The following is a 14,043-nucleotide window of genomic DNA, read 5'->3' as shown; positions in this document are numbered from 1 at the left end:
CTAGAAGTCAGTGTGCGGGTGTTGTTGCTAGAAGTCAGTGTGCGGGTGTTGTTGCTAGAAGTCAGTGTGCGGGTGTTGTTGCTGCTAGAAGTCAGTGTGCGGGTGTTGTTGCTGCTAGAAGTCAGTGTGCGGGTGTTGTTGCTGCTAGAAGTCAGTGTGCGGGTGTTGTTGCTGCTAGAAGTCAGTGTGCGGGTGTTGTTGCTGCTAGAAGTCAGTGTGCGGGTGTTGTTGCTACTAGAAGTCAGTGTGTGGGTGTTTCTGCTAGAAGTCAGTGTGCGGGTGTTGTTGCTGCTAGAAGTCAGTGTGCGGGTGTTGTTGCTGCTAGAAGTCAGTGTGCGGGTGTTGTTGCTGCTAGAAGTCAGTGTGCGGGTGTTGTTGCTGCTAGAAGTCAGTGTGCGGGGGTTGTTGCTGCTAGAAGTCAGTGTGCGGGTGTTGTTGCTGCTAGAAGTCAGTGTGCGGGTGTTGTTGCAGGTGAAATGGAAGGGGAAGGACCTGTTTGAGCTGGCCTGCAGAACCCTGGGCCTGAGGGAGACCTGGTTCTTTGGCCTCAGGTACGCCGTCAAGGACACGCTGGCTTGGCTGAAGATGGAGAAGAAGGCGAGCGCTCGCCACAAAGCATCTTCTTTTTTTTTTTCCCTAGACCAGCACTAATGTGTTCTGTCCCATCTGCAGGTTCTGGACCAGGACTTGCCCAAAGAGGAACCCATCACCCTCCACTTCCTGGCTAAGTTCTACCCGGAAAACGTGGAGGAGGAGCTTGTGCAGGACGTCACGCAGCATCTCTTCTTCCTGCAGGTGTGTCACCTCTCTTCTCTACCTGCACCTTCTTTTTTATACTTTCACATACAAAGACCAATGGCTTTTTGCTGATATTCCGATATTGTCCCACTCTTTAATTACCGATACCGATATCAACCGATACCGATATCAACCGATACTGATATAAACCGATACCGATATCAACCGATACCAATATATACAGTCGTGGTTTTAGCACATTATTATGCCTAATTTGGACAACCAGGTATGGTGAAGATAAGGTACTTTAAAAAAAAAAAAAATACAATAAAATAAGATAAATAAAATTAAAAAAAATTCTTGAATAAAAAAGAAAATAAAACAATATAAAAACAGTTACATAGAAACTAGTAATGAATGAAAATGAGTAAAATGAAGTGTTAAAGGTTAGTACTATTAGTAGACCATGTGTGCTTACGGACTGTATCCCTTGCAGACTGCATTGATATATAATGTAGGAACCTACCAGAATATTAATAACAGAAAGAAACAACCCTTTTGTGTGAATGAGTGTAAATGGGGGAGGGAGGTTTTTTGGGGTTGGTGCACTAATTGTAAGTGTATCTTGTGTTTTTTTATGTTGATTTAATTAAAAAATAAAATAAAATAAAAAACCGATACTGATAATAAAAAAAAAACGATACCGATAATTTCCGATATTACATTTTAACGCATTTATCTATTTCGACTAGAAATTAGAATTAGTTTACATATTTTGACTAGAAATGAGAATTTGTTTAGATATTTTGCCTAGAAATTAGAATTGTATTTACATATTTGGACTAGTAATGAGAGTTTGTTTACAAATTTGGACTAGAAATGAGCATTTGTTTACATATTTGGACTAGAAATGAGAGTTTGTTTACATATTTGGACTAGAAATGAGCATTTGTTTACATATTTGGACTAGAAATTAGACTTTGTTTACATATTTGGACTAGCAATGAGAGTTTGTTTACATATTTTGACTAGAAATGAGAATTTGTTTACATATTTTGCCTAGAAATTAGAATTGTATTTACACATTAACTAGAAATGAGAATGTGTTTACATATTTTGACTAGAAATGAGAATTTGTTTAGATATTTTGCCTAGAAATTAGAATTGTATTTACATATTTGGACTAGTAATGAGAGTTTGTTTACAAATTTGGACTAGAAATGAGCATTTGTTTACATATTTGGACTAGAAATGAGAGTTTGTTTACATATTTGGACTAGAAATGAGCATTTGTTTACATATTTGGACTAGAAATTAGACTTTGTTTACATATTTGGACTAGCAATGAGAGTTTGTTTACATATTTTGACTAGAAATGAGAATTTGTTTACATATTTTGCCTAGAAATTAGAATTGTATTTACACATTAACTAGAAATGAGAATGTGTTTACATATTTTGACTAGAAATGAGAATTTGTTTACATATTTTGCCTAGAAATTAGAATTGTATTTACATATTTGGACTAGTAATGAGAGTTTGTTTACAAATTTGGACTAGAAATGAGCATTTGTTTACATATTTGGACTAGAAATTAGAGTTTGTTTACATATTTGGACTAGAAATGAGCATTTGTTTACATATTTGGACTAGAAATTAGACTTTGTTTACATATTTGGACTAGCAATGAGAGTTTGTTTACATATTTTGACTAGAAATGAGAATTTGTTTACATATTTTGCCTAGAAATTAGAATTGTATTTACACATTAACTAGAAATGAGAATGTGTTTACATATTTTGACTAGAAATGAGAATTTGTTTAGATATTTTGCCTAGAAATTAGAATTGTATTTACATATTTGGACTAGTAATGAGAGTTTGTTTACAAATTTGGACTAGAAATGAGCATTTGTTTACATATTTGGACTAGAAATTAGAGTTTGTTTACATATTTGGACTAGAAATGAGCATTTGTTTACATATTTGGACTAGAAATTAGACTTTGTTTACATATTTGGACTAGCAATGAGAGTTTGTTTACATATTTTGACTAGAAATGAGAATTTGTTTACATATTTTGCCTAGAAATTAGAATTGTATTTACACATTAACTAGAAATGAGAATGTGTTTACATATTTTGACTAGAAATGAGAATTTGTTTAGATATTTTGCCTAGAAATTAGAATTGTATTTACATATTTGGACTAGTAATGAGAGTTTGTTTACAAATTTGGACTAGAAATGAGCATTTGTTTACATATTTGGACTAGAAATGAGAGTTTGTTTACATATTTGGACTAGAAATGAGCATTTGTTTACATATTTGGACTAGAAATTAGACTTTGTTTACATATTTGGACTAGCAATGAGAGTTTGTTTACATATTTTGACTAGAAATGAGAATTTGTTTACATATTTTGCCTAGAAATTAGAATTGTATTTACACATTAACTACAAATGAGAATGTGTTTACATATTTTGACTAGAAATGAGAATTTGTTTACATATTTTGCCTAGAAATTAGAATTGTATTTACATATTTGGACTAGTAATGAGAGTTTGTTTACAAATTTGGACTAGAAATGAGCATTTGTTTACATATTTGGACTAGAAATTAGAGTTTGTTTACATATTTGGACTAGAAATGAGCATTTGTTTACATATTTGGACTAGAAATTAGACTTTGTTTACATATTTGGACTAGCAATGAGAGTTTGTTTACATATTTTGACTAGGAATGAGAATTTGTTTACATATTTTGCCTAGAAATTAGAATTGTATTTACACATTAACTAGAAATGAGAATGTGTTTACATATTTTGACTAGAAATGAGAATTTGTTTACATATTTTGCCTAGAAATTAGAATTGTATTTACATATTTGGACTAGTAATGAGAGTTTGTTTACAAATTTGGACTAGAAATGAGCATTTGTTTACATATTTGGACTAGAAATTAGAGTTTGTTTACATATTTGGACTAGAAATGAGCATTTGTTTACATATTTGGACTAGAAATTAGACTTTGTTTACATATTTGGACTAGCAATGAGAGTTTGTTTACATATTTGGACTAGAAATTAGAGTTTGTTTACATATTTTGACTAGAATTTAGTTTGTTTACATAATTGGACTAGAAATGAGAGTTTGTTTACATATTCGGAATAGAAATGAGTGTGTTTACATATTTTGACTAGAATTTAGTTTGTTTACATAATTGGACTAAAAAAATGAGAGTTTGTTTACATATTCGGAATAGAAATGAGTTTGTTTACATATTTGGACTAGAAATTTGAATTTGTTTTAGTATTTGGACTAGAAATGAGAGTGTGTTTACATATTTGGACTAGTAATGAGAGTTTGTTTACAAATTTGGACTAGAAATGAGCATTTGTTTACATATTTGGACTAGAAATTAGAGTTTGTTTACATATTTGGACTAGCAATAAGAGTTTGTTTACATATTTGGACTAGAAATTAGAGTTTGTTTACATATTTTGACTAGAATTGAGTTTGTTTACATAATTGGACTAGAAATGAGAGTTTGTTTACATATAACACCCTGAGCATGAGCAGTTTCGTCCGCCGTGATCCCAGAAGAGTGCCACAGGATGTTAAAACAAGGCTTACAGATGCATGTGTGAATGCAGCTGCCTGCAGCAGTTTGAGTGGCGCGAGCGCGCTTGGAGGTGCGCTCAGCGCGGCTCCCATATGATTGCGCACTCGTGTGCGTCCGGGCCGTGACAGCGTGGCACGCATTGAATGTCTCTGCTGCATTGGATCAGTCTCCTTTCTTTAACAGGCAAAAGCTTTATAACCTCACTAATGCCTTGCATCGTCTATATTAGATATATAACAACGGGCGGATGGCGGGCGGGTGCGGTTTTGATTAAATGTTAGTTCGGGTGGATGGCGGATGGTTGACGACTTTTGTGACGCGGTTGCGGATGAAATAATTGCCTATCCGCGCATCTCTCGTGTGTGTGTGTGTGTGTGTGTATATATATATATATATATATATATATATATATACATTAGGGATGTCCGATAATGGCTTTTTGATGATATTCCGATATTGTCCAACTCTTTGATTACCGATACTGATATCAACCGATACCGATATCAACCGATACCGATATATACAGTCGTGGAATTAGCACATTATTATGCCTAATTTGGACAACCAGGTATGGTGAAGATAAGGTACTTTAAAAAAAATAATAATACAATAAAATAAGATAAATAAATTTAAAAAAAATTCTTGAATAAAAAAAGAAAAGAAAACAATATAAAAACAGTTACATAGAAACTAGTAATGAATGAAAATGAGTAAAATGAAGTGTTAAAGGTTAGTACTATTAGTGGAGCAGCAGCACGCACAATCATGTGTGCTTACGGACTGTATCCCTTGCAGACTGTATTGATATATAATGTAGGAACCTACCAGAATATTAATAGCAGAAAGAAACAACCCTTTTGTGTGAATGAGTGTAAATGGGGGAGGGAGGTTTTTTGGGGTTGGTGCACTAATTGTAAGTGTATCTTGTGTTTTTTATGTTGATTTAATTAAAAAAAAAAAAATAACGATACTGATAATAAAAAAAAAAAACGATACCGATAATTTCCGATATTACATTTTAACGCATTTATCTGCCGATAATATCGGCCTGCCGATATTATAGGCATATATTATCTCTAATATATATATATATATACAGGTAAAAGCCAGTAAATTAGAATATTTTGAAAAACTTGATGTATTTCAGTAATTGCATTCAAAAGGTGTAACTTGTACATTATATTTATTCATTGCACACAGACTGATGCATTCAAATGTTTATTTCATTTAATTTTGATGATTTGAAGTGGCAACAAATGAAAATCCAAAATTCCGTGTGTCACAAAATTAGAATATTACTTAAGGCTAATACAAAAAAGGGATTTTTTAGAAATGTTGGCCAACTGAAAAGTATGAAAATGAAAAATATGAGCATGTACAATACTCAATACTTGGTTGGAGCTCCTTTTGCCTCAATTACTGCGTTAATGCGGCGTGGCATGGAGTCGATGAGTTTCTGGCACTGCTCAGGTGTTATGAGAGCCCAGGTTGCTCTGATAGTGGCCTTCAACTCTTCTGCGTTTTTGGGTCTGGCATTCTGCATCTTCCTTTTCACAATACCCCACAGATTTTCTATGGGGCTAAGGTCAGGGGAGTTGGCGGGCCAATTTAGAACAGAAATACCATGGTCCGTAAACCAGGCACGGGTAGATTTTGCGCTGTGTGCAGGTGCCAAGTCCTGTTGGAACTTGAAATCTCCATCTCCATAGAGCAGGTCAGCAGCAGGAAGCATGAAGTGCTCTAAAACTTGCTAGTAGACGGCTGCGTTGACCCTGGATCTCAGGAAACCGAGTGGACCGACACCAGCAGATGACATGGCACCCCAAACCATCACCCAACCATGCAAATTTTGCATTTCCTTTGGAAATCGAGGTCCCAGAGTCTGGAGGAAGACAGGAGAGGCACAGGATCCACGTTGCCTGAAGTCTAGTGTAAAGTTTCCACCATCAGTGGAAATTAGAGATGCTACCTCAGTAGAAGCATTTAAGTCCCATCTTAAAACTCATTTGTATACTCTAGCCTTTAAATAGCCCCCCTGTTAGACCAGTTGATCTGCCGTTTCTTTTCTTTTCTCCTCTGCTCCCCTTTTCCTTGAGGGGGGGGGGCACAGGTCCGGTGGCCATGGATGAAGTGCTGGCTGTCCAGAGTCGGGACCCGGGGTGGACCGCTCGCCTGTGCATCGGCTGGGAACATCTCTGCGCTGCTGACCCGTCTCCGCTCGGGATGGTGTCCTGCTGGCCCCACTATGGACTGGACTCTTACTACTATTATGTTGGATCCACTATGGACTGGACTCTCACAATATTATGTCAGACCCACTCGACATCCATTGCTTTCGGTCTCCCCTAGAGGGGGGGGGTTACCCACATATGCGGTCCTCTCCAAGGTTTCTCATAGTCATTCACATCGACGTCCCACTGGGGTGAGTTTTTCCTTTCCCGTATGTGGGCTTTGTACCGAGGATGTCGTTGTGGCTTGTGCAGCCCTTTGAGACACTTGTGATTTAGGGCTATATAAATAAAGATTGATTGATTGATTGATTGATCAGTGATGGTTTGGGGTGCCATGTCATCTGCTGGTGTCGGTCCACTCTGTTTCCTGAGATCCAGGGTCAACGCAGCCGTCTACCAGCAAGTTTTAGAGCACTTCATGCTTCCTGCTGCTGACCTGCTCTATGGAGATGGAGATTTCAAGTTCCAACAGGACTTGGCGCCTGCACACAGCGCAAAATCTACCCGTGCCTGGTTTACGGACCATGGTATTTCTGTTCTAAATTGGCCCGCCAACTCCCCTGACCTTAGCCCCATAGAAAATCTGTGGGGTATTGTGAAAAGGAAGATGCAGAATGCCAGACCCAAAAACGCAGAAGAGTTGAAGGCCACTATCAGAGCAACCTGGGCTCTCATAACACCTGAGCAGTGCCAGAAACTCATCGACTCCATGCCACGCCGCATTAACGCAGTAATTGAGGCAAAAGGAGCTCCAACCAAGTATTGAGTATTGTACATGCTCATATTTTTCATTTTCATACTTTTCAGTTGGCCAACATTTCTAAAAATCCCTTTTTTGTATTAGCCTTAAGTAATATTCTAATTTTGTGACACACGGAATTTTGGATTTTCATTTGTTGCCACTCCAAATCATCAAAATTAAATGAAATAAACATTTGAATGCATCAGTCTGTGTGCAATGAATAAATATAATGTACAAGTTACACCTTTTGAATGCAATTACTGAAATAAATCAAGTTTTTCAAAATATTCTAATTTACTGGCTTTTACCTGTGTGTGTGTATATATATATATATATATTACAGTTAACTTACATCCAGTCGGCTTTCGGCCCGGCCAATTGTTTGAGCCCAAGTGAAAAAGTTTGGACACCCCTGTTTTAAGTACTAATTGAATATTTATACTAGTGACCTACAAGCACATTTTTACAACTTTTTTGTATGTCAACTTTAAGTTTAGTTTTATTTCCAGTCACTACGCTTACAGGAATTTCAAATTAAAAAAAAAAGAAGCAGCCATTGTTCCCTGAATTCATTTCCTGGACTTCCCAGCCGGGCTGTGTTAATCAGCTAAATGGATTTCTCCCAACCACTCTGGATTCATTTGGGCAGGATGATTATTCCACGGTGTTGTTATTGTAGCCACGCTGATTGTCTCTGACTCGCCACTCAGGTGAAGAAGAAGATCCTGGAGGAGGAGATCCACTGTCCTCCTGAGGCCTCCGTGCTGCTGGCCTCCTACGCCGTCCACGCCAAGGTCAGACGCCGTCTTGAACATCGCCACGCAATCTCACCAAGTCTATCTTTCCCATTCCCAGCAGTTGTCATAAATGTTGCAGTACAAAATGAGATTTTATCATCAAAAACCCTTCATGTAGACAAAAGTCTGGATTCCCGGGTAGCGTATCAGTTCAAATAGTTCATAGCAACACCTCCTCAGTCTCTTCCCCTCGGTCGCCTCTCGCCGCGGAAAATCGATTGGCGATTCTCCGGGGGGGGGGGCTCAGACTAGCAGCTATCAAAAGTTTGTGGTTGGGGAGGGGGAGGGGGCGGGAAATCCTTCAAGCGATCCGAAGCGTTCAGGTTGAAGGAGCCCGTGGTCTCTGACAGGCGGACATGGTCCACGGACTCACACGTCAGTCCACCTGTCCACTTTGATTAAAGCCCCTCCGCATTTAATAAGTCCCACCCGGACTGGACTGCTGGTCCTGGCTCAGTCCGCCTCGTCTCATTTGCCAGACCTGAGACAGCGGAGGAGTGTTCGCAGCCCCCTGAAGGATTCTTGTCTTCCCGTCGTGAATCCGCAAGAAAATAACGTACAAGTTGCCACAGCTGCCTTGGGAGCAAGTAATGAACTAACTACATATCAGACCCTGGCACCTCAAGAGCTGCGCTGGACAATGAGCGGACAGCTAAAGGCTTTTGCTACCTAGAAGGTAGAAAAGCGCTATACAAGTATAACCCATTTACAACGTTGAAACAACATGCTTTTTGACGACGTTAAATCAATCTTGGGTTGTGGCGTTGATTTTACCATTGAATTTTGGTTATTTTCCCAACCAATATTCTGCAAAACAAATACAACGTTGAAACAACATGCTTTTTGACGACGTTAAATCAATGTTGGTTTCTGACGTTGATTGACCATTGAATTTTAGTCAATTTTACAACCAATATTTTATAACACAAATCTAACGTTGAAACAACATGTTTTTTGACGACGTTTAATCACCTTTGTGACGTTGATTTGACATTGAAATTTGGTTATTTTATAACCAATATTCTGCAAAACAAATACAACGTTGAAACAACATGCTTTTTGACGACGTTAAATCAATGTTGGGTTCGGACGTTCATTGACCATTAAATTTTAGTCAATTTTCCGACCAATATTTTATAACACAAATCTAACGTTGAAACAACATGTTTTTTGACGACGTTCAATCACCTTTGTGACGTTGATTTGACATTGAAATTTGGTTATTTTACAACCAATATTCTGCAAAACAAATACAACGTTGAAACAACATGCTTTTTGACGACGTTAAATCAATGTTGGGTTCTGACGTTGATTGACCATTGAATTTTAGTCCATTTTACGACCAATATTTTATAACACAAACCTAACGTTGAAACAACATGCTTTTTGACGACGTTAAATCAATGTTGGGTTCGGACGTTCATTGACCATTGAATTTTAGTAAATTTTCCGACCAATATTTTATAACACAAATCTAACGTTGAAACAACATGTTTTTGGACGACGTTTAATCATCTTTGTGACGTTGATTTGACGTTGAAATTTGGTTATTTTGCAACCAATATTCTGCAAAACAAATACAACGTTAAAACAACATGCTTTTTGACGACGTTAAATCAATGTCAGGTTCTGACGTTGATTGACCATTGAATTTTAGTCAATTTTCCAACCAATATTCTACAACACAAACCTAACGTTGAAACAACATGCTTTTTGACAACGTTAAATCAATGTTGGATTCGGACGTTCATTGACCATTGAATTTTAGTCAATTTTCCGACCAATATTTTATAACACAAATCTAACGTTGAAACAACATGTTTTTTGACAACGTTTAATCACCTTTGTGACGTTGATTTGACATTGAAATTTGGTTATTTTACAACCAATATTCTGCAAAACAAATACAACGTTGAAACAACATGCTTTTTGACGACGTTAAATCAATGTCGGGTTCTGACGTTGATTGACCATTGAATTTTGGTTATTTTCCCAACCAATATTCTACAACACAAACCTAACGTTGAAACAACATGCTTTTTGACGACGTTAAATCAATGTTGGGTTCGGACGTTGATTGACCATTGAATTTTAGTCAATTTTACAACCAATATTTTATAACACAAACCTAACGTTGAAACATGTTTTTTGACGACGTTTAATCACCTTTGTGACGTTGATTTGACATGGAAATTTGGTTATTTTACAACCAATATTCTGCAAAACAAATACAACGTTGAAACAACATGCTTTTTGACGACGTTCAATCAATCTTGTGTTGTGGCGTTGATTTGACCATTGAATTTTGGTTATTTTCCCAACCAATATTCTGCAAAACAAATACTACGTTGAAACAACATGCTTTTTGACGACGTTAAATCAATGTTGGGTTTGGACGTTGATTGACCATTGAATTTTAGTCAATTTTACAACCAATATTTTATAACACAAACCTAACATTGAAACAACATGCTTTTTGACGACGTTTAATCACCTTTGTGACGTTGATTTGACATTGAAATGTGGTTATTTTACAACCAATATTCTGCAACACAAATACAACGTTGAAACAACATGCTTTTTGACGACGTTAAATCAATCTCGGGTTCTGACGTTGATTGACCATTGAGTTTTGGTCATTTTACAACCAATATTTTACAACATAAACCTAACGTTAAAACAACACGATTTTAGACGACGATTATTCAATGTCAGGTTGTGGCGTTGATTTGACCATTGAATTTTGGTTATTTTCCCAACCAATTTTCTACAACACAAACCTAACGTTAAAACAACATGCTTTTTGACGACGTTAAATCAATGTTGGGTTTTGACGTTGATTTGACCATTGAACTTTGGTCATTTCCCTTCTACAACACAAACCTAACGTTAAAACAACATGCTTTTTGACGTTTATTCAAGTTTGAAAAACGTGTCTCAATGTATCTATTTTGCAACGTTGTTTCCAAGTGGGTTTTAAAGGACATGTACGTATGATCGACGTCTTGTGCCTGCTGGGTTGATTATTCTGATATCAAATGTCAAGTTGTGTCCTCCCTGAGCCTGCCTTGTATTGTGTGTGCGCTCCCAGCCACAAGTGGATTCCGACAGGGTGGTTTTTGAGATAAAGCTGCTCTCGGGGGGGATACAGATGAAAGTCTCTCCGGCGCCGAGGCCCAGTCAGGTGTGAGCGGGACTAAGACGTGAGTCCACCTGAGTGGGAAGTGAGACGACTGTGCTTAAGTCCCAGCTCCTGTCTGGGTTGGTAAGCTGTCGCCGGCAGAAAAGGGCCGAGCGTTGACACGCGGCCTCTCTCCCAGGATCAATTACTGCCGCCAAGCACGCGCTGTTTGCAATAATTGTGAGAGGGAAGGTGCGGAATAGCAATGAAGCTCAGTGTCAGGCTTCGTCAACAGCTGATGAGCTGAGGGACGGCAGCACAAGCTAATTGGGCAAAGGGATGCAATTAAAAACAAGCTGGTATAGGACTAGTATCTTTCCTGGAGCCATCAAACTCTTCAGAGAGAATTTGTTTACATACTTGCACTAGAAATGACTTTGTTTACTTATTTGGACTAGAAATTAGTTTGTTTACATATTTGGACTCAAAATAACAATTTTTTTACTCATTTTGACTAGAAATGAGAGTTTGTTTACATATTTTGTCTATAAATGAGTTTGTTTACATATTTTGACTAGAAATGAGAATTTTATTTACATATTTGGACTAGAAATGAGAATTTGTTTACATAATTTGACTATAAATGAGTTTGTTTACATATTTAGACTAGAAATGAGTTTGTTTACATATTTTAACTAGAATTGAGTTTGTTTACAAATTTTGACTATAAATGAGTTTGTTTACATATTTTGACTAGAAATGATTTTGTTTACATATTTGGACTAGAAATGAGAGTGTGTTTACATATTTTGATTAGAAATGAGAATTTGTTTACATATTTGGACTAGAAATGAGAGTTTGTTTACATATTTTGACTATAAATTAGTTTGTTTACATATTTTGACTAGAAATGAGTTTGTTTACATATTTTGACTATAAATTAGTTTGTTTACATATTTTGACTAGAAATGAGAGTTTGTTTACATATTTGGACTAGAAATGAGAATTTGTTTACATATTTTGACTAGAAATGAGAATTTGTTTACATATTTTGACGAGAAATGAGAATGGGTTTACAGATTTGGACTAGAAATTAGAATTTGTTTACATATTTGGACTAAAAATTAGAGTTTGTTTTCATATTTGAACTAGAAATGAGAATTTGTTTACATATTAGGACTATAAATGAGTTTGTTTACATATTTGGACTAGAAATGAGAGTGTGTTTACATATTTTGATTAGAAATGAGAATTTGTTTACATATTTGGACTAGAAATGAGAGTTTGTTTACATATTTTGACTAGAAATTAGTTTTACATATTTTGACTAGAAATGAGAGTTTGTTTACATATTTGGACTAGAAATGAGAATTTGTTTACATATTTTGACTAGAAATGAGAATTTGTTTACATATTTTGACTAGAAATGAGAATGGGTTTACAGATTTGGACTAGAAATTTGAATTTGTTTACATATTTGGACTAAAAATTAGAGTTTGTTTTCATATTTGAACTAGAAATGAGAATTTGTTTACATATTAGGACTATAAATGAGTTTGTTTACATATTTGGACTAGTAATGAGAGTGTGTTTACATATTTTGATTAGAAATGAGAATTTGTTTACATATTTGGACTAGAAATGAGAGTTTGTTTACATATTTTGACTAGAAATGAGAGTTTGTTTACATATTTTGACTAGAAGTGAGAGTTTGTTTACATATTTTGACTAGAAATGAGTTTGTTTACATATTTTGACTAGAAATGAGTTTGTTTACATATTTTGACTAGAAATGAGTTTGTTTACATATTTTGACTAGAAATGAGTTTGTTTACATATTTTGACTAGAAATGAGAATTTGTTTACATATTTTGACCAGAAATGAGAATGGGTTTACAGATTTGGACTAGAAATTAGAATTTGTTTACATATTTGGACTAAAAATGAGAGTTTGTTTACATATTTGAACTAGAAATGAGAATTTGTTTACATATTTTGACTATTAACGAGAATTGATTTACATATTAGGACTATAAATTAGTTTGTTTACATATTTGGACTAGAAATTAGTTTGTTTACATATTTGGACTAGAATGAGAGTTTGTTTACATATTTGGACTAGAAATGAGAGTTTGTTTACATATTTGGACTACAAATTAGTTTGTTTACATATTTGGACTACAAATTAGTTTGTTTACATATTTGGACTACAAATTAGTATGTTTACATATTTGGACTAGGAATGAGTGTTTGTTTACATATTTGGACTAGAAATGAGAATTTGTTTACATATTTGGACTAGCAATGAGAGTTTGTTTACAAATTTGGACTAGAAATGAGCGTTTGTTTACATATTTGGACTAGAAACAAGATTTTGTTTACATATTTGGACTAGAAATGAGAATTTGTTTACATATTTGGACTAGAAATGAGAGTTTGTTTACATATTTGGACTAGAAATGAGAGTTTATTTACATATTTGAACTAGAAATGAGAATGTGTTTACATATTTTGACTATTAACGAGAATTGATTTACATATTAGGACTACAAATTAGTTTGTTTACATATTTGGACTAGGAATGAGTGTTTGTTTACATATTTGGACTAGAAATTAGCATTTGTTTACATATTTGGACTAGAAATGAGAGTTTGTTTACATATTTGGACCAGAAATTAGAATTTGTTTACATATTTGGACTAGAAAAGAGATTTTGTTTACATATTTGGACTACAAATGAACATTTGTTTACATAGTACATACGACTTGTTGTATGTACTATGGCTCCATCAAA

The 14,043-nt window shown here is 35.6% G+C and overlaps 1 protein-coding gene across 1 annotated transcript in view; it reads left to right on the top strand.

Moving 5' to 3' along the window:
* nf2a (NF2, moesin-ezrin-radixin like (MERLIN) tumor suppressor a) overlaps window positions 1–14,043 on the top strand; it is an 81,370-nt gene that overhangs the window by 4,714 nt on the left and 62,613 nt on the right. The window contains exons 3-5 of the mRNA XM_061980069.2: window positions 472–597; window positions 673–795; window positions 8,042–8,125. Coding sequence (XP_061836053.2) covers window positions 472–597; window positions 673–795; window positions 8,042–8,125 — 333 coding nt within the window. The remainder of the gene's footprint in view (window positions 1–471; window positions 598–672; window positions 796–8,041; window positions 8,126–14,043) is intronic.

This window comes from Nerophis lumbriciformis, linkage group LG20 (genome assembly GCF_033978685.3).
Source record: "Nerophis lumbriciformis linkage group LG20, RoL_Nlum_v2.1, whole genome shotgun sequence".
NCBI classification, from domain to species: domain Eukaryota; kingdom Metazoa; phylum Chordata; class Actinopteri; order Syngnathiformes; family Syngnathidae; genus Nerophis; species Nerophis lumbriciformis.
This window is presented reverse-complemented; position numbering and strand designations above follow the sequence as displayed.